The sequence below is a fragment of the Aspergillus ibericus genome (assembly GCF_003184845.1).
Source record: "Aspergillus ibericus CBS 121593 unplaced genomic scaffold BO80scaffold_27, whole genome shotgun sequence".
In the NCBI taxonomy this organism is placed as follows: Eukaryota; Fungi; Ascomycota; class Eurotiomycetes; order Eurotiales; family Aspergillaceae; genus Aspergillus; species Aspergillus ibericus.
The window spans coordinates 382966-408897 of record NW_020292125.1 but is presented as its reverse complement, the minus strand read 5'-3'; the positions used below and the strand labels follow the sequence as shown (position 1 = coordinate 408897).

At 52.1% G+C, this 25932-nt stretch overlaps 10 protein-coding genes across 10 annotated transcripts; 5 read left to right on the top strand and 5 right to left on the bottom strand.

Annotated features, from left to right (window-relative positions):
- Positions 1 to 2568: 2568 nt before the first annotated feature.
- Positions 2569 to 4416, top strand: BO80DRAFT_122252 (GFA family protein). Its single transcript, XM_025713505.1, has one exon. The coding sequence runs from the start codon at positions 3014 to 3016 to the stop codon at positions 4085 to 4087; it is 1074 nt and encodes a 357-aa protein (XP_025574043.1). The 5' UTR covers positions 2569 to 3013; the 3' UTR covers positions 4088 to 4416.
- BO80DRAFT_446360 (putative topoisomerase family protein TRF4) lies at positions 4262 to 6438 on the top strand (the record flags this gene model as incomplete). The annotated part of the gene is made up of 3 exons (XM_025721549.1): positions 4262 to 5037; positions 5090 to 5780; positions 5836 to 6438. 3 exons carry the CDS (start codon positions 4262 to 4264, stop codon positions 6436 to 6438), a joined length of 2070 nt encoding a protein of 689 aa, XP_025574042.1.
- An 838-nt stretch (positions 6439 to 7276) lies between these two features.
- BO80DRAFT_426381 (D-arabinose 1-dehydrogenase (NAD(P)(+)) ARA2) lies at positions 7277 to 8944 on the bottom strand. Its single transcript, XM_025719756.1, has one exon. It carries the CDS (start codon positions 8770 to 8772, stop codon positions 7456 to 7458), a length of 1317 nt encoding a protein of 438 aa, XP_025574041.1. The 5' UTR covers positions 8773 to 8944; the 3' UTR covers positions 7277 to 7455.
- A 311-nt stretch (positions 8945 to 9255) lies between these two features.
- On the bottom strand, positions 9256 to 10861 carry BO80DRAFT_466024 (uncharacterized protein; the record flags this gene model as incomplete). The annotated part of the gene is made up of 2 exons (XM_025722756.1): positions 10400 to 10861; positions 9256 to 10350 (listed from the first exon to the last, which is right to left on the bottom strand). Exons 1-2 carry the CDS (start codon positions 10841 to 10843, stop codon positions 9256 to 9258), a joined length of 1539 nt encoding a protein of 512 aa, XP_025574040.1. The 5' UTR covers positions 10844 to 10861.
- A 518-nt stretch (positions 10862 to 11379) lies between these two features.
- BO80DRAFT_456414 (uncharacterized protein) lies at positions 11380 to 13769 on the top strand (the record flags this gene model as incomplete). Its single annotated transcript, XM_025722169.1, has 9 exons — positions 11380 to 11883; positions 11915 to 11932; positions 11975 to 12016; positions 12113 to 12159; positions 12354 to 12378; positions 12418 to 12437; positions 12468 to 12689; positions 12726 to 12901; positions 13732 to 13769. The coding sequence occupies 9 exons, from the start codon at positions 11380 to 11382 to the stop codon at positions 13767 to 13769; spliced, it is 1092 nt and encodes a 363-aa protein (XP_025574039.1).
- An 87-nt stretch (positions 13770 to 13856) lies between these two features.
- On the bottom strand, positions 13857 to 14753 carry BO80DRAFT_121657 (import motor complex subunit PAM16). Its single transcript, XM_025713502.1, has 2 exons — positions 14611 to 14753; positions 13857 to 14509 (listed from the first exon to the last, which is right to left on the bottom strand). The coding sequence occupies exons 1-2, from the start codon at positions 14611 to 14613 to the stop codon at positions 14105 to 14107; spliced, it is 408 nt and encodes a 135-aa protein (XP_025574038.1). The 5' UTR covers positions 14614 to 14753; the 3' UTR covers positions 13857 to 14104.
- Positions 14754 to 15425: 672 nt separating this feature from the next.
- Positions 15426 to 17429, top strand: BO80DRAFT_456412 (PEX28-32 family peroxisomal membrane protein; the record flags this gene model as incomplete). Its single annotated transcript, XM_025722168.1, has 3 exons — positions 15426 to 15438; positions 15582 to 16780; positions 16842 to 17429. 3 exons carry the CDS (start codon positions 15426 to 15428, stop codon positions 17427 to 17429), a joined length of 1800 nt encoding a protein of 599 aa, XP_025574037.1.
- Positions 17430 to 17837: 408 nt separating this feature from the next.
- BO80DRAFT_426378 (Zn(II)2Cys6 transcription factor) lies at positions 17838 to 19967 on the bottom strand. Its single transcript, XM_025719755.1, has 5 exons — positions 19930 to 19967; positions 19560 to 19840; positions 18691 to 19500; positions 18430 to 18633; positions 17838 to 18371 (listed from the first exon to the last, which is right to left on the bottom strand). The coding sequence occupies exons 2-5, from the start codon at positions 19688 to 19690 to the stop codon at positions 17879 to 17881; spliced, it is 1638 nt and encodes a 545-aa protein (XP_025574036.1). The 5' UTR covers positions 19691 to 19840; positions 19930 to 19967; the 3' UTR covers positions 17838 to 17878.
- Positions 19968 to 20528: 561 nt separating this feature from the next.
- BO80DRAFT_121634 (amine oxidase) lies at positions 20529 to 23215 on the top strand. Its single transcript, XM_025713501.1, has 4 exons — positions 20529 to 21144; positions 21201 to 21780; positions 21834 to 22742; positions 22805 to 23215. The coding sequence occupies exons 1-4, from the start codon at positions 20803 to 20805 to the stop codon at positions 23035 to 23037; spliced, it is 2064 nt and encodes a 687-aa protein (XP_025574035.1). The 5' UTR covers positions 20529 to 20802; the 3' UTR covers positions 23038 to 23215.
- On the bottom strand, positions 23189 to 25512 carry BO80DRAFT_385007 (putative cyclopropane-fatty-acyl-phospholipid synthase). The gene is made up of 4 exons (XM_025716972.1): positions 25310 to 25512; positions 24705 to 25191; positions 23888 to 24639; positions 23189 to 23826 (listed from the first exon to the last, which is right to left on the bottom strand). Exons 1-4 carry the CDS (start codon positions 25412 to 25414, stop codon positions 23617 to 23619), a joined length of 1554 nt encoding a protein of 517 aa, XP_025574034.1. The 5' UTR covers positions 25415 to 25512; the 3' UTR covers positions 23189 to 23616.
- Positions 25513 to 25932: the final 420 nt, after the last annotated feature.

The window sequence follows — 25932 nt, the reverse complement described above, 5'->3', positions numbered from 1 at the left end:
CTCTGTAACTTTGTCTTGGGGTTAGTTGGAACTTTAGGCACTTGTCGTACCATGATCGGCCCGGTGAAGGCAACCATGTTGGTGGTTCTTGGGGGGAAAAGTCAGAAGAGGGAGGACGAGGAGGGGTCGGGAGATGCAGTTGCAGATGCAGCCGAAGGAGGGGTTCCTTTACTTGCCCCAATTCCACACATCTTTAACCTTGTATCCGACGTATTATCCTCACTACAATAATCGTAGTAGCACCCATAGCAAATAACAAATATCTCATGAGAACAATAACCACACCTCCCAACAAGAAGGTATCCACTCCCCCTCCAACATCGCTGCCCTCCCACTTGCTGCCTCACTTTTCCCTGGCTCCCCCACCCACCTCGACAACCTCCTCCAACGTGGCATGATAGCTTCCAGCAATCCCCAGCAACTCGTAACCCACGAGGGAAGTTCTGTTATTGACCGATTGGCCGCTCCTCTTTTCCCCCACCTTCCCCTGGGAGCAACGAGAACCAAACCTCGTCTACACGGCCAGGGACCCAAGTGTCGGAGCCAGGAAGAAGAGACCATTTCGATAAGGAAGTTGCCGTTGATTGACGGGAAGATTCGCAGTTAACCAGGTTTGCCCTGTTTGTACATATAGGCCGGGGGTCAGTTATCTCTCCAAACTACTCGATAGGAATAGATACTATACTTCGAATAAGATCCATGCAACCTCAAACCAGGTATCTGTATCAACTCTGCCCTAACGCAAGCCAACCCGAGACTTCCCACTTAAGTCCCTCGTACCAAACCATGCTCTCCCACGCCTCGCTGCATGCGAGAGTTACCTGGACCCAGTCAGAAGTATACCCATTCTTCTGTACCCACAAGCTCTTCTCCACTTGCACGATACAGACTAGGTAGTAGTATTCAGTCAGTCAGTCACCAGACTCTAGACGAAAGGGAGGGGCAGGGGGGTCAAGCAAACCGCGGTGCAACCATCACTCCAGCACATATAAAGATCCCTCCTCGTCCGCATTCTCAATCCTTCTTTTTCTGTAGTATTCACTCACCCACGACCCTTCAAGCCAAGCACTCTCTACTTCTTCGAACACCATCCTCGTTTAGTATATCCCATATACTATCCTTCATCATGTCTCCCTGCGCTTGCAACTGCTGCTCCGGCAACTGCAACTCTTGCTCTTGCAACACTTGCAAGGTATATCTTCCCTCTTACTACTATAATAAAAGATAGAATGAAAGGAGAAAGAAAGATACTAACGATCCATTCCTATAGCACTAAACACCCAACCAAACCAGCCATTCATTCTCGACCTCGTCGACACTCACTCCCTCTCCCTATCCACTGCAGCATGCATTCATACGCCACTATCCATGAAAGAAATTGATTGCAAGGAAGATGTCTGATTCCGTTCTGATGATTCTATCTTCATTCATTCCTTCATCTTATCCATTCTGCTTCGATTCTTGATGTGAGGGGATTGGGGACATCGGTGTAGGGAGATTGGTGGTTGCATGTGCGGACATGGTTTAATGATTTGATTTGTCATTCGTGGATATGCTTGGGGATGTGGTTGTTTGGTTATGAGTTACGTATATAATGAATTATTCTTTTGATTTGGTTTGATTTGGTTTGATTGTTGTTTATTGGGGTGGTGGTAGGTGGTTGGATTCCATGTTGTAGGTGTATACTGTAGAGGGAAGAGAAGGTACTAACTAGTATCTGCTTGTTGTATATGGTTGAGAGTGCGTTGCTATGTCTATCTGTATGTAGCATTTCCTTCTATAACCAGTAGTCAGCCTATGATGATAATCATCACTATGCCTTATCCTATAGCCTAGCATTTAGTTATCTACTCCATACTGAGTATAACCCAACCAAACCCACAAACCCATGGTGGTCAGCAGACCCCCCACGCCCCAGGTGCTCTGACCGTCTATACTAACTCATCACATTACTGCTCTGGCCCTCAGCTTATCAGTTCTACCCGTGACATCATCTACATTCTCCTCACTACATATATCCAAACAAGCAAATAGAACAATCAGTGCATCATCTGCGATTACCCTATCTACCCCGAAATACAAGCCAGCAAGGAAGTAAGGGATCCTCCGACTCAAGCCACGTCTTGTTCTTAAGTAGGGAATAATTTATTTCTGTATTGTAGGAAGGGAAGATTAGTTGTGAGAAATATCATTGGAAAAGTATGGGGTGGTACATACGGGGCACTGGCACTGGCCGGCAGGGCACTGGCAGGAGGCACCGCAGCTGCAACCGTGATCACCTGTTAGAAAGGAAAGGATGTTAGCAAACATCTACTGCTTCTTATTCCAATAACAAGAGATCGATGGTAATAGGAAGGGTATTGAAGAAATCAACAAGGATCATGTTGGGTAAAAAGCAAACACGGCTACCCCGCCATTACCCCACCAGACCAATAGCCAGGCGAGGAAAAGGTAGAAGCAAACGACCTACCCATGATGATATGATTTGAGGGATAAAGACGAGCTTTGTGAATGCGGGAGTGATGAGAAGAGCAGACTCTTAGGCAAATGAGTTCAGTTGTTGACACGGGAAGAGAGGCGGGGTCGCCCAGGCCGGTATTTATACATGCGACGCCGACGGGCCTCAGCCCTCAACCCATCCGCCCCTCAGCCTCTGTGCGGGTCTGAGATATGAGCGCATTTCTGCACGTCGTCTCCAGTCACAACCACCACCCCCCTCTGCTGTCCCAGTCCTTTGCCCTGACTGGATGTCCTGGATGGACCTAATGACCCAGTGTGGTGCAGCTGCCGTTCAGACTGGCAGGTTGGTGCCAACCGCTTTTCTACGGGATGCCTTGGCTGGATGCAGCAGGGCAGGCGCAAGAGTTACTGCAGTGGGATGGGGTTTTCTTACCCGCTAACAGGATAATCAACAGATAAAGAATAACCGATAGCCGGTCTGCATCAAGCGCTCCACTGCGTAGGAGTTCCAACTACAGAGTACAGAGCACTGTGATCAGATTGGCCGCCCAGCATGCAGCCAGGCAAGGTGACACATCCTATCGCCTGCTTGTGCAGAGGCGTGGCACAGGAGATTGAGCTTGAGCTGGCCGCCGACCATTCGGTCCTCAATTTGTGTCATTGCGCCGCCTGTCGCACGGTCACAGGCATGCTGTGCTCTACGTATTATCCCCTGCAGGCTAAGCCACCGAGCCTGGACGGCCTCCAGAAATACCGGGAAGCGGCCTGGGTAAGCCGCTATTTCTGTCAGACCTGTGGCGCCCATGTCTTTGTGCATACGAAGCACACCGGGCAATTCTTTGTTGCAGCCGGATTGCTAGTGCGGAGTCCTCCCACCAAAGCTATACGGCATTGGCGGGCGGCCGAGACGCGTGATGGTGGTCTGACCTCGTTTCTCCCTGGGGAATCAGGGAATCCCGCTTCAGCGTGTTGGCTTCACACCGTTCTGAGCTGTCCTTCCGAGACAGTACTCGAGACATCATCCCGCAGTTCCGACGAACTACTTGCCCGCTGCCATTGTGGGGGAGTAGAATTTTATATCACGCGACCGGATGCTTCATCCACGAAGCCCACCTCACCGTGGCCCGACCTGCTTGCGCCGTATCACTCACAATCCTCAAGAAATCCAGGAGACGTGAAGTGGTGGCTGCAGGATGGAAACACCAAATATCTGGCAGGGACTTGCGCCTGTCCATCCTGTCGCCTAGCCAGCGGGTTTCCAATTCAATCGTGGGCGTTTATTCCCAAATCGAATCTCTACGACACCCGCAGAGCGCCGCTGGCATTTGGCACTGGCACAATGCGGCAGTACAATAGCTCCGCGGGAGTTTACCGCGAGTTCTGCGGCTGCTGTGGAGCATCGATCTTTTGGCACAATGAAGAACGACCGCTGCTGATCGATGTGAGTATTGGCCTGCTCCGAGCCGAGGAAGGATCCAGAGCTAGTGGGTGGTTGAAATGGGCCACGCAGAGAGTGAGCTTTGCGGAGATGGCATTGGATCAAGCGTTGATTCAGCAGTTGCAAAACGGGCTGAAGAGGGGAGAGACAGATCAGAATGCGAGTATGGAGTATGGAGGGAGTAGATAGATACAATTGAAGGATAGAGCGGTCCTCACCGCCTTCTGAATGCAGCCGAGTCGTTGCCCTTCCGCCTCGCCGCTTAAAAAAAAGGATCGGAGCGCGTCACTGTGGGTTGATCACATCTACTACGAGTCCCACGTTATCTTGACTGTGCTCTCTTCATTCCTTCCTGCCCTGACCATGCCGCCGGCCTTCGAGTTTCGCGGAAATGACCGACGGTCTTCACATCACCCCAGACATGAGTTCACTTTCCGGTATTCGCGACCTGGAACGGCCGAACGACCGCTCTTGAGATCCAGGCGAGAGGCCACCCCAGAACAGCTGCTTCCCGCCGGAGCGGCGGATTCGAAACCGGCGTTGAAGTTCGCGCCGATCGCAAACCTTAGCGACAGTGAGGAGGCTGATATGGACGTGTCTTCGGAGGATGAGGATGAAGCGGCCCACCCACGCAAAAAGCGCGCGATAGACACCAACAACAGCGGCACCGCGACGGCTGCTCCAGCACCGGCCCCGGCCCCCAGATGGTCCAACCCCGATCCCTACACTGTTCTACCACCTCCGGATGAGACCCAGGCGAAGAGGGTGGATGTGGTCAAATTGATTCGCAAGGCCCGAATCGCTGCAACGGCGGCACAGCCCACGCAAGAGGATCCGGTGAAGACCAATGAGGATTTTATCTCGCTCAGTGGCCTCGGTGATGAAGACGAAGCGGGTCGAAACGCGCCTGAAGGCGCACCCACCGGACCGAGACGCCAGCTGGAAGGCAAGGACTCGGCGTTCGGGAACCGCAAGAGAACCTACGATGACGAGATCAAGGGTGTTTCCAAGAAGACCGGCAAGCCGTTGAGTAAATACTATGACGATGGTTCGATTATTGATGAGTGGAGGGCACGTTCATCGGAGGATGCCACGCCATGGTCAAGCAACATGGCCCCCAGCCTACATCTGGGCACAAGGTGCGTGCCAACCCCGCTATAGAAAACGGGCATCTTTTCTGACCGCAAGCAGGTTGCACAACGAAATCTTGAGTTTCTACCATTGGGTCAAGCCAGTCCGCTACGAACAGATCGTGCGAGAGGACTTGGTGGCGAGGCTACAGTCTGCATTCCAGAGCAGGTACTATGGGGTGCAGCTCCGTCCTTTTGGCTCTTTTGCGTCCGGTCTGTATTTACCAACGGCTGACATCGACCTGGTCCTACTCTCTACGAACTTTATGCGCCACGGTATCAAGACATTCGGCGAACGGAAAGGCCAGATCTATGCGTTCGCTGCATTCCTCAAGAACCTGAACATAGCGGTGCCCAATTCGATCGAGACCATCGCGCATGCGCGTGTGCCGATTTTGAAATTTGTGGATAAATTGACTGGCCTGCGGGTGGACTTGTCGTTTGACAATGATAGCGGACTTGTGGCCAACGAAACCTTCCAGCAATGGAAGTCCGAGTATCCCGCCATGCCCGTGATCGTGTCGGTCATCAAGCAGTTTCTGCTCCTTCGGGGTCTCAATGAAGTACCAACCGGCGGGCTGGGAGGATTCTCCATCACTTGTCTCGTGACGAGTCTCCTGCAACACCTGCCGCATGGCCATATGACGCAGAACCTGGGCAGCATTCTCATGGATTTCTTTGAGTTTTATGGCAATGGGTTTGACTATGACACCGTGGGGATTCGGTTGGCTCCGCCGGGCTATTTCAACAAGGTAAGCTGCATCAATGGCAGTGTCATGTTCGCCGGCTAACGCATTCGTGTCGCAGAAAATCTACAAGCCTTCTTACAACAACAGCCCCCGCCTCTCCATTGAGGATCCCAACAATGCCGACAACGATATTTCGGGCGGAACGCGAGAGATTGCATTGATCTTCAGGGCCTTCTCGGACGCTTATCGGCGTCTCAAGGAGCGCATGATTTCTACGGCCATGTCCGGAAAGACACAAGCCAGCATCCTGGATGCCATTATCGCTGCGAACTATGAGGAGTATGCCGAGCAGCGGTGGCAGCTCCGCCAGGTCTTCGACAACGATACCAGATTCGCTCGCTACCGTCGGGCTTCCACGCCCCCACCGCCTCCCCAGTCCTCTCCTCCGGCCGAGTCTGCTCCTCCGCCGCCTCCTTTGCCTTCTGGTCCTCCTGCTGCACCCAAGTCGCAAAAGGATAAGATGACGAAGCTGCAGAAGAAACAGCAGGCGGCGCGGGAACGTGCGGCTCGTCTCAAGCGATTGCGTCCCGACCTATCGTCCGTCCCTTACTCCATCAGTAACGAGCAGGCGATGAGCCTTGGAGGCTACAAGTCGCAGTCAGATATGGACCGAGACCTCATGCTGCGAGAGAAAGGAACGATCCCACCCAGTCAGAGCTAATGCATATCCCGTTGGAGTCGAGTTAGATCGGTGCATATTCTTTGTCTTGAGTCTTGGGTTAACAGTGCATGTTCTGTATGATTATACCCTGGGATGGTTTCTCTCACTTGTGGTTTCTTGTCCGTCTTTGAGCGTCTGATACCCCTTTCCTCGGCGCAAAAGCCACGGGAGTCTATGATTTACGCTGGGTTTTGCGGTCTGTTCGAGATGTTTGGAACAATACTACACCGTTGGTTATGCTCTGCACCTCTAACCGTCAACTCAATAGGAGTTGGCCTTCTGTCACGATGGATTGATCTTATTCACACCTGGCAATTTCATTGCTAGGGCATCTACAACACGTATTGCCTGTCTACGTGTCTTGCTAACCGTCGCACAGGGCTAGATCCACACCCGGATCTGAGTTCACAACTCGAGTCCTCGGCAACCCGATATTATTGTGATTGCCTGCATTGCATTGCATGGCCTCCTCCACAGAACGAATTATCCATCGCCTAGAGCCAGTCTGTTTCGAGTAGCACCGGCAGCAGCAGAGAGATTGAATTAGAAGCAAATCGAATCGAATTGGTCTGTCATGGAGACGATTACGTCTCTTGTGATGATCATACTACTCCCTTTCCATATCCTTCTCATCAAGGGAGCGCTAGATGCGAGTCCTTGGAGAGGAAGCTTGGAAAGGATGCCTCTCTCCCCGTCTCTCTGTGTGTCACTCCCTGTGTGAGAGAGATGTAATGCTCATTTGGATGTTCAGTTGCATTTTGCGGGTCTGACAGCTTGGCTAGTAATGCATGTTGGGTTTGGGTGATAACTATTCATATACACGTGCGGATGAAGTCAGAGGACTATTCTAGATGCATGTGTTGCTAGGATCAACTGGCATTGTAACCACTCTATACAAAGCGGGATGAAGTCCAAAGCAATAGGATGTTAACACTGTCACTATCATGACAGTCTGCGTATTTCACATAACTCAACCACAGAAAATGACATTACGCAGCATCAGCGGGTATCTTTCTATCAACCATCCAAAGGCGGAGTAACCATGGACTCATCAGCAGCAGCAACCTGCGGAGCATCTCTCTCCAGTGCCGCGAGATGATCAGCCGGCAACACATTCACAAAGTCCGGCCCCGGACTATCCCAGACATAGTCGGTCCACTCGGGGCCCAGAATCGTCTGGATATGCTGCGCCAGAGACAAGATCCGAGTACGTCGGTCTTTCGACCAAGCCTGATCAGTAATGATCCCCTCTGACGGGGTCAAAAGACCAGGCCCCTGCGCCGCGGAGGGCTGCAGCGATGCCTGCTTCGACTCATCCCGACTCTCCAACCCATCCACGATACTGCGCCAGACTCGCAGCGTCTCATCCAACTCCCCGAAATTGCTCACGCCCATGACACTCACCCCGAGCCTTTCTCCAGTACCCGTATTCGCGACAGAGATGGGCTCCGAGTCCGCGGCGTCCACCGCACGCGCAAGCGGCGGTCCCAGCGCCCCAACCCTCGCCCCATCCCGCAGCCAACTCTCCATGGCAAACCGAATAGCCACCACCTCCAACTTCTCCCCCTGCTCCTCCACCCACTTCGAAACCTCCCGGATCGCATTCCGCAGTCCATCCGGCGCGGGATGAAAATCACCCATACTCCCAATCGGCACACCATCACGACGCAACAACCCCATTCCCAACGGAGACGCATTCGGCACGACATCCACCCCCGCCGCCAGCAAACGCGGCAGCCCCCGCGACAACAGCCTCGTATTCTGCAACGTGAAATTGGCATACGACTGGACGATATCCAGCGGCTCGCCCGTTTCCCGGAGCACCAACTCCGCAATCTCACTCAGCACGTCGACAGGATACCCGGAGATCCCGACGTAGCGGATCGTCCCCTCGGTATCCCGAATACGACGCAGTTCGCGGACCGCATCGAGGGCTTCCTGGCGGGACACGAACTCCACGTCGTGGCAGTATACGACGTCGAGGTATTCGGTGTGCAGACGACGGAGACTGCGGCGGACGCTGTGGCGGACCCATTGCGGGGAGTAGTCGAAGGAAGAAGACGCGAGGCGACCGACCTTGGTGAGGAGGTAGTAGGTCTCGCGGGGGTGGTGGGTGCGGATGAAGTCGGTGGCGAGGGCGCGTCCGAGGAGTTCCTCGGCCGGGCCGTAGTAGGGGGAGGTGTCGAAGGCCCGGATCCCGCTGGAGAAGGCCCGGTGCACGAGTTCGGTGGTGGGGAGGGCGAAGGGATCGTGGTTGTATTGGTTGTTGAAGGTCGCGGTGCCCATGACCAGCGGCGGGAGATGCGCCGATAGGCGTTCTGAGGGGCGGGGCATGTTTCTGTCTGTTTGAGTGATTGCAGTGGTTTGTTTTGGGGGTGAAGTAGACGACGCTGTAAGTGTGGGAGATGGAGGGGTCAGATGTCTATACTTGGATAGTGAAAACTGTGAGGACTGTGGAAACAACGCTGAAAAGACTGCCCCTCAGACTAGAAATGGATGCATTTCCCCCTGCCCGCGCGGGGGTCGGCGGGGTCTGGAATTAACTCCGCGTGGAATCTGAACCGTGGAAGAACTATTTTCCATCTGAACTATGAGATCCTAGTACGGAGTACTTCGCATAACGGTTTACTAGAGTAAAGCATGATGAGATCTTCTTGACCTGTTTTTGACCTCTTAAAAGCCGGCCGGTCAAATGTACCTTGAAAAGATTAGATAAACAGAGGAGTGCGGACTCTAGGTAGGGCTATTCAAGCCCACCTCCACCAGGAAGAGGGTAAACTAAAAGGCTCTTCTTAGAAAGTCACTCTCTGAAAGAAATCAGACCGGAGATTCGACACCAAACTCCTGTTGGAGTTGGCGGTCGTACTCTTTCTTATCAGAAAGTTTATGACTTGCGATGCGTCCCACATTCCTGTCCCAAAGAAAAGGCATAATCAAATTAAACTCTTCAATGTATTCTGTGCAAAATAGTGGTCGTATGTGTTGTTTGAAGATTGTGAATAGACCGGAGGGGCTGGAGAGCGCCAGTGTATACCAAAAGGTGCCTGTTGCCCATGTTTTACTCATAACGTCCGAGAGGAGGGGCGAGTTGGGCTTTTCTGCCATTTCTTGCTCCTCGGCATTTAAGGCGTCCATGAATTCGGTCCGCAGTTTGTCATACTCGGATAGCACCAGCTCATCAACACCCATGCTTGTGAGCCAGTGAGGAGGCCGAATCATCTCAATCGGCAAAGAGCAGGCCCACTCCAGATCCACTAGACAAGTAATATTCCAGTCCGCATCAACGAAGATGTTGCTTTGATGCATGTCCGTCAGTGAGAAAACAAAGGGCCCTCGCCGAAGTTCTCTCTGGAAGAATGTTTTGGATATGGTTCGCATCGCGGAGAGGGAGGACAGCTGGAAGACACAGTCTCCGAGGTCATTCACGGCGTTTGGTTGGTACCGAAACCGATTGTCGTGGAATGTGAGCACATCTGCCACGTAAGAGTCAACAGTGGAGTATGTGCAGTCACGATGCATGCCTGTGGGAATATGTCCGTTCTCCAGCTGCTGAATGCCGATGGAGAGTGGCCGGTTTGCTAAAATCAAGAACCCCTTGTGGTCGATGAGAAACGAGCCAATCCGGGGAATGGGGATTCGGCTGATACTCAAGAGAATGCGGGCAAGGCCATGGAAAAGATTTGTCCGTAATCTGATGTCATGTTGATGATCGGTCCATGTGTCCGAAAGCATGCTTCCCCGGCTTGGTTCGATGTACTCGAGAAGCAGATAGTTGAAGTGAACGCCCTGCTCTCTTTTGGGTGGGTGGGGAACGTATCTGGATGGAGTCGGATACCCTAGCCATGCGAAAACCCGACGCCTGATGGAGTGAAACCACTTGTATAGGAGCGGCAAGTTTTCCAAGCAAGTAAACCAAGAGAAGTTAGCTGGGTAGGGGGAGATCGGGCATGAGTCTTCATACAGTTTCCCCAGTCGACAGACCAAACCCATATAACCCTGGAATTGGCACGTCCGGGCAGTTCTCTTGGAGCCATGCATAGGTCCCTGCCTCACATCTGACCTTCTCATCTCCGTTGCCCGGCATGAACTCCTCCCCAACCCTGTAAGGGAGCGGGAGTCGAAGAATCACCTGCTTTGCACTTCTAGTGCAGACAGTGACAGGAATGCAAACGTTGAAGCTACCGTGTAACCAAGACTCAACGTTTGACACATGACAAGCATCAGGTGAGCTCAAATTCAGATGATGCGCGACAATGTTCTTGATCCAGCGTTGGTGATGGTTGAGATGAGAAAAGAACCTGTTCTGTTTATCATAGTAAGACAGTTGATGAAGAATGTTGACCTCCTCTTCCTTGGCAAACGAATAGGTGATTTCCCGTCGAAGAAGCCGTCGTGTTCTTGACATGATGGAAGGAGGAACAGGAAGTACTGCTCGGATGGATCTCGTGACATGGAGTCTTCTTCTTGTTATGAAGAGCCCCCGGACCTGTCCATTGCGGAATGGCATCAAATCAGGAGGCCAGCCCGGCGGGCCCACTTGCCGATAAGTGCAAGTAATCGGTCACTCTAGACGACCATTTTCAATAGCCGTGGACAATCCGCTAAGCCCGTCATCCTTCGAGTCGTTCTATAAGGGTTCTAGGAAGTGTGGAGATGCGCATCCATCTCGAAAATGCTGTCTATCAGCAGCTGTGGTTACAAGGAGTTTCCTTGATGAACGAAGCACCAAAAAAAAAAAAAAAAAAAAAAAAACAAGAAAAGAAAAAAGAAAAAAAAAAACGAAGCTGTCCAACAGCAGGACTATAAAAATGCTGCCGTGACACCTGACACCTCAGGCACGGGCTGGCCCCCTTCTTTCGTCCACACGCCTCTCGGCCGGCTCATTCACTCACCCAAGTTGCTCGCCCTCAAGGAATATGGATTGAGGCCTTCCCTGATGGTATGGACACCAACGCACTGATCGATGTCGTTCACGAGGTGCAAGGTCAACTGTGGGTTGACAAGGTGAATGAGTCCCACCGAATGGGCTGTCTCTGCCAGTGGGTGTCAACATTCCATGTTGAGAAACTTTCCTGTCACTTGGACGGTCCCTTTCACCATGGGGTATTTAATGCCGGAATGAAGATAGTCTTCCAGGACGGCACTGCTTGGATGGTTCGTTTCCCTCATGGGGGGATGGTCTGTGACGACTACGCTGATGAAAAGGTGGCTATGGAGGTTATGGCTCTGGATCTCATCTATAATAAGATTACGATTCCCGTCCCGCGAGTTTGGGTGTGGGGTCTCGCTGCCAGCAACCTACTTGGTCTGGATCTGTTTATCATAATGGACTTTATAGATGGTGTAAGCCTGAGCGATCTTCTTCAGGATCCCAATACTGATTGTCCCACTAGAGTTATCAAAGAGGACATTCGTAATACCAGATATAGAACTTATCTACAGGCAGTTGGTGAATTTTCTGCTTCAGCTTTTCAAGCTCCGGATTAGTAGTCTGGTATTACCATAGGCAGAAGCCTAAAGCCCTATACCGCCATAGCCCCTAATATTTAAGGCATATAGTATTCTACAGAATGATGGAGTTAATATATTTGGTATGTCTGGTTGCTTTTTTTTCCTCTTCTCTTCCGAGATATTCTGACTGGTCTAGTGGGTTAACTAAGTAAATAGTGTCTAGGTGACTGAGCCTAAGGATTTACGACAACGACTGAATACTTTTAATATGTTGCCGGGCAGGATTGGGAGTAGCTTGTTCAGTAGCTGAATTCCACGGTTGGTTTCTATAATATGAAAAATAAATATGTAGCGTTCAAGATCTTCTAAACCTTGATACCTGATTTAGTCCACGCGAAGTATGACCGTTGCAAGTTCAAGCTGATTTGTGATGATCTTGGCTTGGCGGACCTAATTGTCTGTAGCAGGCAAGATCTCATGGTTATTAGAGTAGTGGATCTCGAGTAGTTTTATATTGGGCCTACCTAGCTGTTCAGCTCAGCACCGTGGTGGTTTCTTTAAGACAAGCCTGTTAATAGCACGTGGGATTACCAGGGTGATAAGCCACCTAAGATTGCTACACGGTACTTTAAATATCTAGATATCTTTATATGTATTTTAGAGGAAGAAGAGGTAAGAATGCCAGACTATAAAGAGAGAGAGCTTTCCAGTCTTATTAAGTGGTTACAAGCCTCTGGAGCTATATGGCTGTACATGCTCCTCTCTTCTAGCTTCAATGATTATCGCAGTTTTTCTTTTACGTAATTATGCTGACATCTGGGCGCCAAGTAGACGAGGCGCGAGAAGGCCTTTAACCATGTAGAAGAGCTAGAGGCATTCGCGGAGAGGAAGATGAATGAGTTAGATAAGTATGATGAAGCCTTGGAGAAGATAGAGGAGACCAAGGTACTCATAGACAGTGGGAAAATGACCAAGCAGGAATTTATTGCCCGGGCTCTAATAGGTTCAGGCAGTACCTCCTGTTCCTCGTCATCTGCATGAATGGTGTAATCACAAGATGGCTGGCTGGCCCGGCTTGCAAGCTGCAATGTTGAGAGTGACCGGAAGGATGGGACGAGATTACTGTAAAGAATAAAGGCACATCGGAATGTAAATACTCTAGATTAGAACCGTTAGTAGACTAGAGTGGTAGCTTCGACTCATGCTCTGTGGAGTGTGGGCTTGTGATATTGGGTGTGACAAGCTTTCGAACAATAAAAACCTAGATTAGATATAGGCCATCTCATCTTATACTACTACTACTACCATAATTTGGGTTGGTATTGACGTCAAACTGTCCATAAGGGGCAAGTTATTGTTAATACCTTAATGTTGCTCGTCTTGTCAGAGTCGTTTGGGAACCCGGGGATCGTAACTGAACGAGGAGAAGAGAGTGACGGAGGGGAGGGAGGGGACATTCGCGGGCCACTAATTCCCCGTTCAGCTCCGCGATGGCGGATCCCGATGAGATCTTGTTTCAGTGCAGGACATCTAGAGTCGCAGGCCATATAGTTGGCTATACGAGTGCAGTTAAGTTATGGAGAACTCCGGTCTGTGTATATGATGCTGACATTTGTACACAACGCCCAGCCACGATATGACCACGCAAGCAATCGCTTCGGGGTACTAAAGTACAGGTATAAATCCTCCGAGTAGGACGCAAGAGGGGAGAAGGGATCATTAAGAACTGAAAAGAAATGGACACAAGGGGGACGAGGGTAAAAAGTCCACCTTGCGCCCTGTTGGCCCGCAAGCCCTTCGTCTTTCGAATAATGTACACAAATGGATATCGTCTCAAGTCAGATGGCCCCGCGGAGGACACCTCCTTACCATCGCCATAAGGACGGCCCTGGCTTCGGTGGCCACCTCGCACTTCCCGGGTCCATCTGCATCGCTGAGATGCAACCCGCCATATAAATATGAGAATCTAAAATTCTTTCCAATCTCAATGTTGGAATCACCAAAACGCCATGCTATGCCGCGAAAACCGAGAGGGATAAGAAAGGAGGTCGACGAGATCGCTAATGGGCTTCGAACGGTCGGCGCGATTGCTGCGACCATACGGATAAGCCGAGCCTGAATCAATCGAAAACGCAAGATCTCCGAGAGGCAGCCCGAGAACCATCAGTCATTCCTGAAGAACTCGAGCGGGGTGCCCTAGGTAGAAGGGCCGCATTCACCGGTCCTTGTAGACCTTGGGCTTCCAACCATCGCGCAGCTCCTTCTCTTCGGCAGCCTTGCGCTCGGCCTGTCGGAACTCCATCTCTAACCGCTCGCGCGCGCGAAGAACCTTGCTTTGCAGGTAGAAACTGCCTCCCTTCTGGGGATCGTTCAGGTCGAACAACTTCTTGAACCGCTCCATCACCTGCTCGACGTTGCCCTCGCCGCCTTGCGGGGGCTTGACGTTGAGGATCTTGCATGCCTCATCGAGAGACAATCCGGAAGACATGCTGGCGCCGACCTTCTTGCCCGTCTGCGCGGCGTACTTGGATGAGGCGGAAGCTTGCTTGTAGGCCTCGGCGAAGGCCTTGCCGAAGACACGGGCGCCCGTGACGACGACTTGAGTGACAATACGGTGAGCCTGGAAGATGGGGAAGAAACAAGGTCAGTATACCTGAGCATTGATGTAGATCCGAACGGAAAGTTGGATAGCTTTCACGGGGGGTGAGGTTCTCCACATACCATGGTGATGGGGTTTGTGTGCCGATGAACGACTCCAAAGAATTAATCGAGGCTCCAGGAGCAACAAATGATGAGACTGGCACGCAGTGGAGGGAGGCCCTGGCTGTCAAGAAGGGTGCTGCGGGTGCGGACCAGATGGCGATGGAATCAGACGGAGAGGGAAAAATTCGGCAGCGGCTTTAGTCCGATGCCGGTTGTTGGCCTGAGGCAGTCATTGCCCCGGATTGGTTCCTGAACCGCTGTTGCAGGTAATATTTACCAAGTTGCCATGTTGGGGCATGATGACTCGTTGTGCAGATGGACCTTGCGAAATTGGTTGAGATAGAAAGTATCATCCCCTGCGTGACACCTCAGTGGGAAATCTGTTTGTCTCTGAAGGTTCTCCAATAAGGACTGGCCCCTCCGTCCGTCCCTCCAGCTACACCTCCGAAAGTACTGAGTACTTATTGTGTACTTCCCGGGGGAGATGCATACCATCCATACTGCCGTGACCGTCACGAACGGTATTCCATTACCTCCCCCGGCACAGGAACAGATGATAAATACGATACGGTACGGCCCAGCGAGGCAGGCTGTCACATGTTCCCGAACAGCAGGCGAAAAGCTTCATCTGCACCCGCGGATCTGAGGCGAGTCCCCTTCGATCCCCGCAGATGATCTGCCCTCCTGGACCCTGCCGCTCTTTCTGACCCCATCTTTTGGTCTGGTCTGGCCCTCATTAATCGTGCGCTCCCTCCCTCTCTCCCTTGCCCTTTTCCCTTCCCCCGCTCACCGCCCGCAATGACCCTGGATGCATATGACGTCTCTGTTGTTGGATGGCAGCTCTCGGTACGTGATACAACAGATGCCCTCCTCCTTGGCTCTCACGAGTCCCGACCTTCCCACTCCTCCTCCTAGTCGTCTCGGAATCTCGTCCACGTGGACCTGGTAGTTCTCATCCACCTCCTCCCCGGATACTGATGTCGCGACAGAAGATCTACCGTGGATAGATTCCATGGCCCCTTCATCATCCGCGCAGGACCATGCTGACTCTCAGCCTCCGACGGTCGCTGCTTTCTCACCCACCACCATCTCCGGCTCCTCTGTGACATCAAGGCAGCGCTCCAGCATCATCGTGCATCGCAAATCACCCCTGCTCGTAGCCACTCCTCCTCAGATCACTCGTGCATTGGCCTATTCGCATCCGTTTATTCTGCCGCTGAACAAACTTGCGGGTTTGCTTACATGGACGACTGGAGATGGGTGGCAGAGCTTCTTGCTGGTGGCAGCCTTCTGGATGGTGGTGCTCTATGGCGATGTGATCCTCCTATGGGCCGGACCACTCTTGGTGGTGATCGGGCTCATTTTGGGCATGTACTGGAGACGCTACTCCCCGTTGTCATCAAGGGCTCACCTGGGTGAGAAGCAAGGCCATCAGAGAGCTGTGTCAGACAAATCCCCCAATCGTCATGAAACACTGGACGAAATCGTGGAGACTCTAAGGACCTTCACCACACGGTGTAACATTCTCTTGGAGCCACTCGTGGAACTTACCGATTTCTTATCCACGCAAAGGACGGCGACGTCTGCCACCACGCGACCGGCTCTTACGACCCTATTCTTTCGAATCCTTTTTGTTACCCCCATCTGGATCGCCTTAACTCTTCCACCCGTCTACCTAATTACCACTCGCCGTGTCATCATGATCGTTGGCACTATTATTCTCACCTACCACTCCCGACCGGCAAGGGTATCCCGCGTCATCCTCTGGCGATCCTTGACCATCCGCTGGATATGTTCTATGATCACGGGGCTCTCATTCTCTTCGAATGTTGATAAAACACAGTCAAGCTTGATGCAAAGCCATGGCCATGCGGTGAACATAGCAACGAGGCGTCGGGGGGACTCTTCGGGCGTCCGATTCACCTTCGTTATCTATGAGAACCAACGCCGTTGGCTCGGAATCGGCTGGACATATTCTCTGTTCCCTTCTGAGCGTGCTGCTTGGACAGACGAGCATTTGAATCCGGTCCCACCTAAGGAGTTTTTTGACTTGCCGGGCGTGGAGAATGGGAATGCCCAGTGGCGGTGGGTCGAAAACAGTGATTGGCATATTGAAGGTGCCGACGAATCAAGTGGAAAGTCCGACTCCAAGGCCGATGGTGGCGGCTGGGTCTACTATGATAATAAGGTGAGAGCCACTAACCAAAGAAGCCTATCAGGCGCATGTGTCACTAACACCAGGGGAACAGTGGAACGACGGCCGACGCGGCCAGGATGGCTGGGACCGGTACACCCGTCGTCGGAAGTGGTGCCGTGACGCTGAACTGGTTGAGATCACGTCCGCAGAGGGCACATCGGTGGAAACCAAGTCCGGAATAACTCAGTCATTGGAACAGGAGAAGGCATCTGGCACCCCCGACGCTTCAACAGTCGACGCCGATACGGAGAGTCTTGCCCCATCCACCTCATCGAAGACCCACAGACGGCGTTGGTTTGGAAGTACGAAGAGTGTAAGCGACAAAGCCAGCAGCATCTCCTCTGCTCCACCGACGTCCACGAATAACTCCTCCGTAGATCTCGGAAAACTGAAATCCACCACCAGCTACACACCACCTGGCAAGCCCCCAACCAGACCAATTAGCGTCCCGCACACGCGAAAGCTATCTAATTACTCAGGGAGCGCCAGCCACAGCAGCCGAGACGGCAGTCTCAGAGAGAAGGAGGTCACTCATGCCCAGGACCAACTAGACCGCTGGGCCACCCGAGCGACCGGGGGCACGGAAAGAGCAGAGCGTGAAATGGGCTTAGGAGACGAGGTCAACATGGGTTTGAGTTGATTTGTCCTCCTTTCCTCCTTTATCTTATGGAGCAAGCGAGCGAGACAGCCTGCAGGTGGCGTCCAGTATGGGTTTGATTTTTTAGCAGAGCGAACTTTCGGGCTTTTGCGTCAGCTGGGTGGTGTTATTGAGTACTCTTCTTTATTTTACTTCGTCTTACATTGTTATCCTCGGTGGGTCTCGCCCTAGCGAAATGAAGATACCCCTGGGTCTCGGCCCTACAATAAAGGAGTATTTGTTCTCGATTCAGGGTCGCGGTCCAGGATTGTCTGTAATCAATTGATACCTAAATTTGTGCACTGGTTTGCGAGGGATATCACTCGTCATGATGTCGGAGGTTCAATGGAAGGGATAGAGACTCGTTGTAGCCCTATTCAACGATACATAGGACGTCATGCAAAGGGTCCTGCGCCATTGACTTCGTATACACCTATCTATGAATTCAATATTTAGGCAAGAATCAAGTCCCATTGTAATTGCTCCAACATATCCAACCAATGCATGTCCCCTTCCTTCCACAGAATATGCAACATGTCTTTTGCTCGTCTCACATTCCCTATACCAAAGTTTGCCTCTAGCCTGCTTAAGGAACGTAGGATGAGATCGCGATCGTTAGCATCTCTGCTCTCGCAACCTGCGATGAAAAGCGGGAATGTAAGAGCAGAATATTCACAGTGCTCATCAAGGGGGGTAATCCTGATTCTGTCTAGGAGTTGCTGTAATGCGTCTGGTCTAGATAAGGAGATCAATGTTGTCCATGCTGTCGAGAAAGGATCCATGATTCTCTGGCTCATTTGCTCTAGGATAGAATGGAGATAAATATACGCCGCGTCACGGAAGCAGTCAGCTACCATGCGCAGGCGAGCGAGGTTCATCTCAGTTATTCCTTTGGGGATAGCGTATTGCGTCTTTGTGTGTGTCCAGTTGCGAAGCGATGTATCTCTGCGCTCGAGGGTTAGTGATGTAAACCAGTAATGGTTTAGGGGTCTAGGGTTCTCACATTCCATGGATTTCCAAACCCAGGGCAACGGGGTCGTGAGACATCAGGGGTAGATCGGCTATTTGAGCGCAGATCTTGATGAGGTCTTCTGCGTAGCCGATGTATATGTCAAGTTTGGTGATTTTGACGTTGCATATGTCGAGCCTGTCGTAATTTATCTGCCTACGGTTGCTGATCCTGGCCACGTTATAAGCATAGATGTAGCTATGAGGATAGTTAAAATTCCTTTCCAGCAAGCGCGGGGCTGTTCGCAAGACCTACAATCCCGATACAAATTCTCTCGTGTCTTCGCTCAGAGCCCCAACCCCACCCCGAGCAACGATCAGCTTCTGCAGAGCATTCAGGTGCACAGTCCATTGCTTAACGCTTCCACGTACGATTTCGTACTTGCAAAGAAGAGCGACAGCTAGAATGGTCTCATCGGGAAAGGTTCCTGCTGAATATTTGGCAAGTGTCGACTGCAGCCCACTCAGCGTTCGAACATAGTAGCTGGTAGCAGCAGTTTGTGCTTCCACCTTATCCCGGGAGCGATTCGCAAAATGCGTCGCAGACACCGCACACAAGGCCTTCAATACAAGGGATGATGATAAGGCTCGGGGTATTATCAGCGAGCGTAGAGGGTTATCATCACTTTCGAGGTTGGCTAGCAACTTGGAGCCCAGTTCGGTGTGATACTGGAGATAGTGTGTTTCGAGTTGCGAAAGATGACTGAAGACCCTACTTGGCATAGGTGAAGCAACAGTGAGTGCGCCATAGCGGCTAACATCGCTGTTTGTAAGCTGGCCATCTCCGTCTTCGCTGTCTTCATTACTTAGGGAGTAAATGCCGGTATTTCCGAGCTCAGATGGCGTTGTCGGCGCAGTCGAAGCATTGCTTGATAAGGGTGAGCTCGGAGACGACCACAGTTCCTCCGCCGTACCATGAGAGTAAGCTGGGGAAGAGGGTGTACTTGTTCTCCGCCGCTTGGATTCTCTGTCTTGGCTGAAGACCTGTGCAGACGGGTCCAAAGGCGCTGCCCACATCGAGCCGTAGCCCTCACATTTCAACCCCAGCCTGGCGCAGCTCTGACAGCTGTTGCACAATACCAGTTAGTGAGCAGACACTCCGACATCTGATCAACTTCTTCATACCATGGCTTGGTTTCATCACACCGCTTCCGACGGCGCTTGCAGGTCAAGCAGCCCGACCGAGTCCACTTGGCGCCTTCTCGCCTGTATCTTTTTCTTGTCGGGGTCTGGGTAGTCTTATTGCACTGAGTCATACTTTATAACTGTGCCGTGGCACATGATATGTTTCACTGGACTGTACAGAATACTTTCGGTGTAGTCGCTTAGTAGTCAATGCTTTATGGTTGGGGGTAATTAGAGGCCTTGATCTATGGAAGGCATAGATTGATGTACTATGTATATTTCTGTACCCGCAGTAGATTAGACCATTGAACTTGGGGAGAGGAACAACAAGGGGGTTAGGTTGGACTTGTCAGGAAAACTTCCGACTCACCGGTCGTCCCCATTGAAATCCACGGTGCCTTGCTTGGGCCAGTTGGAAAGATGAGGCTTGGAAGAGATGAATGGAAGGAGGGACCAGCGATTACCCCGGGGGAAGGCACGCTATGCCGGATGAGGAAGGAGATACGCTCCCGCTTATCGCTCTGCTTCTGCCTCTGCCTCTCCTCCGCTCTTCTCCTCTCCGTTCTTGGAAGTCTTTTTAGTTGCCGAGCACCTTCAATCGCTGGCACTCGGGACCCCTAGGTGAGTCAAACACTGACTAATGGAGGTGACGAGGTTTGATGGCAGAGTACAAGTCCCAGAACTGATAGTCGAAGTGTCCCCAGATTCTCCTCAGATAAGAAGCCCGTTATCGGCGGGAAGGGACCATGACACCTTGCATGTGCTATGCTTGATGGATGGATGGCGACAATCCCCGATTGAGGCTTATCCTCGCGTTCCTCGGATGCCGAACCGGACGAGTGTCACCGCAAGTGCAACCTATGACCAATGCGCCCCGGCTATCTGCCTGTCAAGTCGAGCCTGATAAATAATCGATCGGGAACTTGAAGCGATCACTGGAGCACCGATTAAACGCGCCCCACCCGCGGCTCGTCCCTTTCCCGATCAGGCATGTCCATCCTGGCCGTGGGGAATCGTCCGCCTTCACGATCTCCTTCAGTTTCCCTTTCTTGCTTCTCTCTAGGTCCCTGCCAGGAAGGTAGATGAGCTCAATGGGTTACTTAAAGCCTCGTCGGGCCCCGGGCACTGGCTGTTTACTGTCTCGTCTCATCTATCCTATGATATATAACTTGAAACCTCAAGCGGTTTCCCTTAAACACTCGTCCTATCCTCACCATTCATACAACAGATACATTCTGTGAGCATGTCACTTGCAGCACAGGGGCCCAGACTGGCCACTTCGGCCAGCCCTCACCCCTTCGACCCCATCAGGCCCCAAGAGATTCGCTTGGCTGCGCGTGTCTTGGAAGCCGCATTCCCCGGGGTCAAGCTTCGATACAATCGAATTGATATCCACGAGCCCATCAAGAAAGATGTTGTTCCATACATCGAGGCAGAGAGGTTAAGGAAACCCCTCCCTGCAAAGCCGGCCCGTCTCCTATACTCTTACTTTCATCGCCTCGATACCGGTGTGTGCTGCAAGGCATTGGTGAACGCTGACACCGCATCGGTTGTCTCCATCAAAGTGCTGCCCGAGGGAGTGCAGGTATGTACAATCAACTCCAGGGCACCTTAGATATTCTCTGACGGCTTCTCCCACAGCCCCCAGTCGATATTGATGAATTGGTGGTCATCGAAGAAGTTTGCATGAAGCATCCAGCTGTGCTGGCAGAAATTGAGAAGCTCCAGCTACCACCCGGCATGACCGTGTGCAATGATCCATGGATGTACGGCACTGAAAGCCTGAGCGAGTCGAGACGGATGTTCCAATGCTTCATGTACATGGTGGCTGTGGACCACCCTGAAAACAACCATTATTCCTTGCCTTGCAAGTTCTCGCCGGTATTCGATGCATTTACACATGAGTTGATCCGTATGGACTACCTACCGGGCGGTGATGATGCCCAGCTAGTTGAAACTCAACCCTGGAAGCCTGTCAAGGCGGTTCAATATGCCCACGACCTGCAGGACGAGCCCATTCGGACAGACCTCAAGCCATATATTGTGCAGCAGCCGGAGGGACCCTCTTTCTCTGTGGATGGTAATTTCGTCTACTGGCAGAAGTGGCGCTTCAGAGTCGGCTTCAACAACCGGGAGGGCATGGTTCTTTACAACGTCACCTACGATAACCGCAGCGTCTTCTACCGTCTCGCAGTCTCGGAGATGACGGTCCCATATGGAGGTAGGCAGAACTTGGATCTTACTGATGGAAATTCTTACTAAATGAGATAATAGACCCCCGTGCCCCCTACCACCGCAAGCAAGCTTTCGACGTCGGCGATGTCGGTTTTGGTCTCAATGCCAACCAGCTTACGCTGGGTTGTGACTGCCTGGGTCACATCAAGTACTTTGACGGCTATCGGGCGGACTGCAAGGGAAATCCGGTCCTGTTGAAGAATATCATCTGCATGCATGAACAGGATAATGGCTTGCAACACAAGCACACCAACTACAGATCAGGCGCAGCTACGGTGGTCCGCAATCGCCAGCTTGTTCTTCAAATGATTTGCACCGTGGCGAACTATGAGTACATTTTCGCCTACATCTTCGACCAGGCGGCTAATGTTGAACTTGAAGTGCGCGCCACTGGAATCCTGTCGACGGTGCCTTTCGACAACGAGAATGGCAAGACCGTTAAATGGGGTACTAATGTCGGCCCTGGTGTCATGGCTCCTTACCACCAGCACATGTTCTCCCTACGGATCGATCCGGCTCTTGATGGGTTCAACAACACGGTCTACTACGAGGAGAGTGTGCCTCTCCCCGAGGATGAGAAGAACCCCTGGTTAGTGGGCTACACCACTGAGCAGACGGTTATTAGCAAGGCAGGCTCAGCCGACCTCGACATCAGCCGCAACCGGGTGTTCAAGATCCGCAATGACAATGTTATCAACCCCATCACATACAAGCCCATCGCCTACAAACTTCACGCGGCACCCAGTCAGATGCTCTTGCAGAGCAGCAAGGCAATTGGGTACGGCCGGGCTGAGTTTGCCACTAAACCCATCTGGGTGACAAGATACCAGGATGACGAGCTATACGCAGCTGGCGAGTTTACCAACCAGAGCCGACGCGCATATGGTGTTGAGACCTGGGCTCAGAGGAATGACCCTACCGAGAATGAAGATGTGGTTCTCTGGCACAGTAAGCATCCGTGTACTTCTTTGTGAAACGGAAGTGTCAATCGCTAACATGGTCGTTTCCAGCGTTCGGCCTCACCCACAATCCTCGTGTCGAGGACTTCCCCGTCATGCCTATGGAGCGCATCAGCGTGATGCTGCGCCCTGACGGTTTCTTCACCAAGAACCCTGCCGTGGACGTACCACAGTCTTCGCAGAGCTTCAACAAGTCTACCCTCCACCCGGAGCCTGCTGCTGCTCCCTCATGCTGCTCCGGTTCGGGAAGCAGCAAAGCCAAGCTTTATAAGCGCTTGGATTAGACTGCAACCCAGGGATTGTCTGTTACTCAAAGTTTGTCAAGGCTTAGCTACGGGGAGGGTACCTGTATGATTTACGATAGCACACGTGCTGGCGTTTCGAGGATGTGTATATACCATGGTTAGACAATCAAGTGTCAATGATTTGTTAAGAGGGTATATCAACTGCCGACTTGTAATCTAATGCTAAAGAGGCCAAGACCGTACTAATCATGCGTCACATTTTCTATGGTTCATTATTACATGTCATTCTGATATCAAGTACAGTTTTCCTGTCCCCGTTGCGAACAAGAAGAAGTATATAGATCAGAATCATTGTACATAACTAGTCTGTCATTTCCGTATGAAATTCCCCTCATTCGTGGCATACCTTAGATTAAGATATAGTAGTCATCCTCCTACCTTATATTCCTTTGCATTTTCCCGCTTTTCATTTTTAGCAATTCCCTCCCATGTAGTACATAAGTCCATTATGGGATTCAGTGCTTGACATAGTGACCTGGTTTGATCAATAGGAGGGTCTAGAGAACGTCCATATGAAGACGCCTGCTAAACTTATGGTATTGATGTCGCAGGATATATCTAAGCCTTGGGAGTAACATGGGCCTTGGGAAGGGCGCCGTTGCCGGCGCGGTCGATGGCGGCTTGACGGGCACCGCTGAGGCCGTATTGGTTGTTGATGCCTTCGACACGGTGGGTGGAGTTGATGTTCTTGACGAGGGTGAGCTGCCAGCAGGTAGCACCACCCTGGCGGGAGGTGATGGTAGAGTAGGCCAAGAAGTACTCCCAGATCTGGAGGGTAATCACAGATTAGTACCTTACTACACTACTGACATGCACGGGGAAGACTCACTCTGAACCATCTCTTGCCGTACTTGGCCTCAACCTTGTCGCGGTTGCCCATCCAATTCCGGTACCAGCGCCAGAGAGTAGCGGAGTAGTGAACACCAACGGTGTCAACGCTCTTGATCTCGAAACCAGCAGCCTCCAGTCTGTCAACGACGAAGCCAAGGGGAGTGCTAGCGTCAGCGCCAGGGAAGATGTATTTGTTCATGAAAAGACCCCAGATGAGATCCTCGTACTGCCAGGACTTGCGAAGACCAGCAATCTGCAGGAAGAAGACACCGTCGTCGTCCATCATATCGTAGACCTGAGACAGGAAGGTAGTGAAGTGACGGACACCGACGTGCTCAGCCATCTCGAGACAGGTAATCTTCTTGTAGCCTCCGGAAACCCGAGGGGCGTCGCGGTAGTCGCAGCACAGAATACGGCTCTGGTCCTCTTCGATACCAGCCTTACGGAGACCCTTGTTACCCCAAGCAGTCTGGTTGCGACCCAGAGTGATACCAGTGACCTGAGCACCATAGTGAACCGAAGCATACTTGGCCAGAGTACCCCAGCCACAACCGAGATCGAGGACAGTGTCACCGGGCTTAACGCCAATCTTTTCGCAAACCACAGCCAGCTTGTTATCCTGGAGCTCCTCCAGGGTCTCCTCCTTTTCGGGGTCGCTGATGATGCCGGAAGTGTAGATCATACGGGGGCCCAAGAACCAAGCGTAGAAGTCGTCACCGCGGTCGTAGTGGTCACGCACCTGTTCCTCGTCTGGCAGGAGCTTAGTGTTAGCAAGAGAACAGGCTCTTCAATTGCATGGAGAAAGAGACACGAACCTTGGGAGCGGGTGTGCATCAGCATCTCGGGGATGAAACCGAAGAGGAAGTGCTTGTAGAGACCCATGGTGAAGCGGAAGTTGGCCCAGTCGTGTCTGAACTCCAGAGCCTCCAGAGCGTCGCACTTGAAGTCCACCTCGCCATTGAAGTACTTCTCGTAGAAGACCTCCATGGGAATCTTGCTCTTTCCGCGGTAGGCGGTGCGGTCGTGCTCGCTGTGGAAGTTCAGGTAGTACTCGACGGGACGACCGGCATACTTGGCCTTTTCATTCTTGCGGGGAGAAATGGAAGACGCGATGGACCAGAAGGCCATGAGGATGGGGACGGTGGTGAAGATGGCGAGGAAGATGGTGGTGTAGAAACCACCACCGATCTGACGAGCGAGATACCATGGGACTAGGATGAGGAGAGCGAAGAGCAGGGTGTTGGAGAAGCTGTCGCTGCCCTGGGAGTCCGCAGGAACGGGAGCATTTTTGATGGCCGGGTACTGGCAAGAGCGTGAAAATTAGTCTTGCGAATTGAGGATGGCCAATTGATGCTTCATGACTTGAGAGTCTAGAAATATAGGGGAAAGCTCTTGAGGAGCCGCCATGGGTAGCACTCACCGATGTAGTCCGCACACCGCAATCGTCGGCGGGCGTGGTGCACGAGGCGGGAGGAGTTTCGATGAACTCGAAGTCCTCTGGGGACTCGGGATGGATATTCGTCATGGCGGACAAGACGAATGAACGGAGGAGGAAGGGGGAGGGGAGGGGAGGGAGAGAAGAAGAGGAGGAGGTGGGAGGAGGGAAGAGGAGAAAGAGAAAAGAGGAGCGAGATTATTGCTTGAGGCGGGAGCGAGTGGATTATTGCTCGAGGAGAGCTGATCAACCGCCAGGGTTCGTCTGCGCCGAAGGGACCGATGCGGTTTCAGTCCAGTTGCTATCAATTGTCTTTTACTTTCGTTCTACGTTGGCCATTCCGAACCCCCCATTGCACTACCCGATACTTGACTACGCCTGCTGCTGGTGCACCTGTAAGGCTGGTGGTGTTTACAATCCGAGCTGGTTGTCCGTCCGGTGATGCGGTGATGCAGTTACAGTACGGAGTACATACATACCCTGTACCGTTGGTCCAGCTGGCCCATTACGGAGAAGCTGCTGCGAGCCCGGGACAAGCGGTGAGAGTCCGTGGCGAATGGAGACGTCGTATTGGAGTATGGGTCTGGTCTTCTGTACGGCCTAGTCTG

Bases quoted from the DNA above. Each gene is read 5' to 3' on its own strand.
- BO80DRAFT_426378 (XM_025719755.1), bottom strand. From the start codon at position 19,690: ATGACTCAGTGCAATAAGACTACCCAGACCCCGACAAGAAAAAGATAC. The intron at 19,501-19,559 runs GTATGAAGAAGT...ATTGTGCAACAG, and splicing joins TGTGATGAAACCAAGCCATG to CTGTCAGAGCTGCGCCAGGC. The intron at 18,634-18,690 runs GTAGGTCTTGCG...CTATCCTCATAG, and splicing joins AGAGAATTTGTATCGGGATT to CTACATCTATGCTTATAACG.
- BO80DRAFT_426381 (XM_025719756.1), bottom strand. From the start codon at position 8,772: ATGCCCCGCCCCTCAGAACGCCTATCGGCGCATCTCCCGCCGCTGGTC.
- BO80DRAFT_122252 (XM_025713505.1), top strand. From the start codon at position 3,014: ATGCAGCCAGGCAAGGTGACACATCCTATCGCCTGCTTGTGCAGAGGC.
- BO80DRAFT_385007 (XM_025716972.1), bottom strand. From the start codon at position 25,414: ATGACGAATATCCATCCCGAGTCCCCAGAGGACTTCGAGTTCATCGAA. The intron at 25,192-25,309 runs GTGAGTGCTACC...CGCTCTTGCCAG, and splicing joins GCGGTGTGCGGACTACATCG to TACCCGGCCATCAAAAATGC. The intron at 23,827-23,887 runs GTGAGTCTTCCC...ATTACCCTCCAG, and splicing joins ACGGCAAGAGATGGTTCAGA to ATCTGGGAGTACTTCTTGGC.
- BO80DRAFT_121634 (XM_025713501.1), top strand. From the start codon at position 20,803: ATGTCACTTGCAGCACAGGGGCCCAGACTGGCCACTTCGGCCAGCCCT. The intron at 21,145-21,200 runs GTATGTACAATC...CTTCTCCCACAG, and splicing joins TGCTGCCCGAGGGAGTGCAG to CCCCCAGTCGATATTGATGA. The intron at 22,743-22,804 runs GTAAGCATCCGT...GGTCGTTTCCAG, and splicing joins AGATGTGGTTCTCTGGCACA to CGTTCGGCCTCACCCACAAT.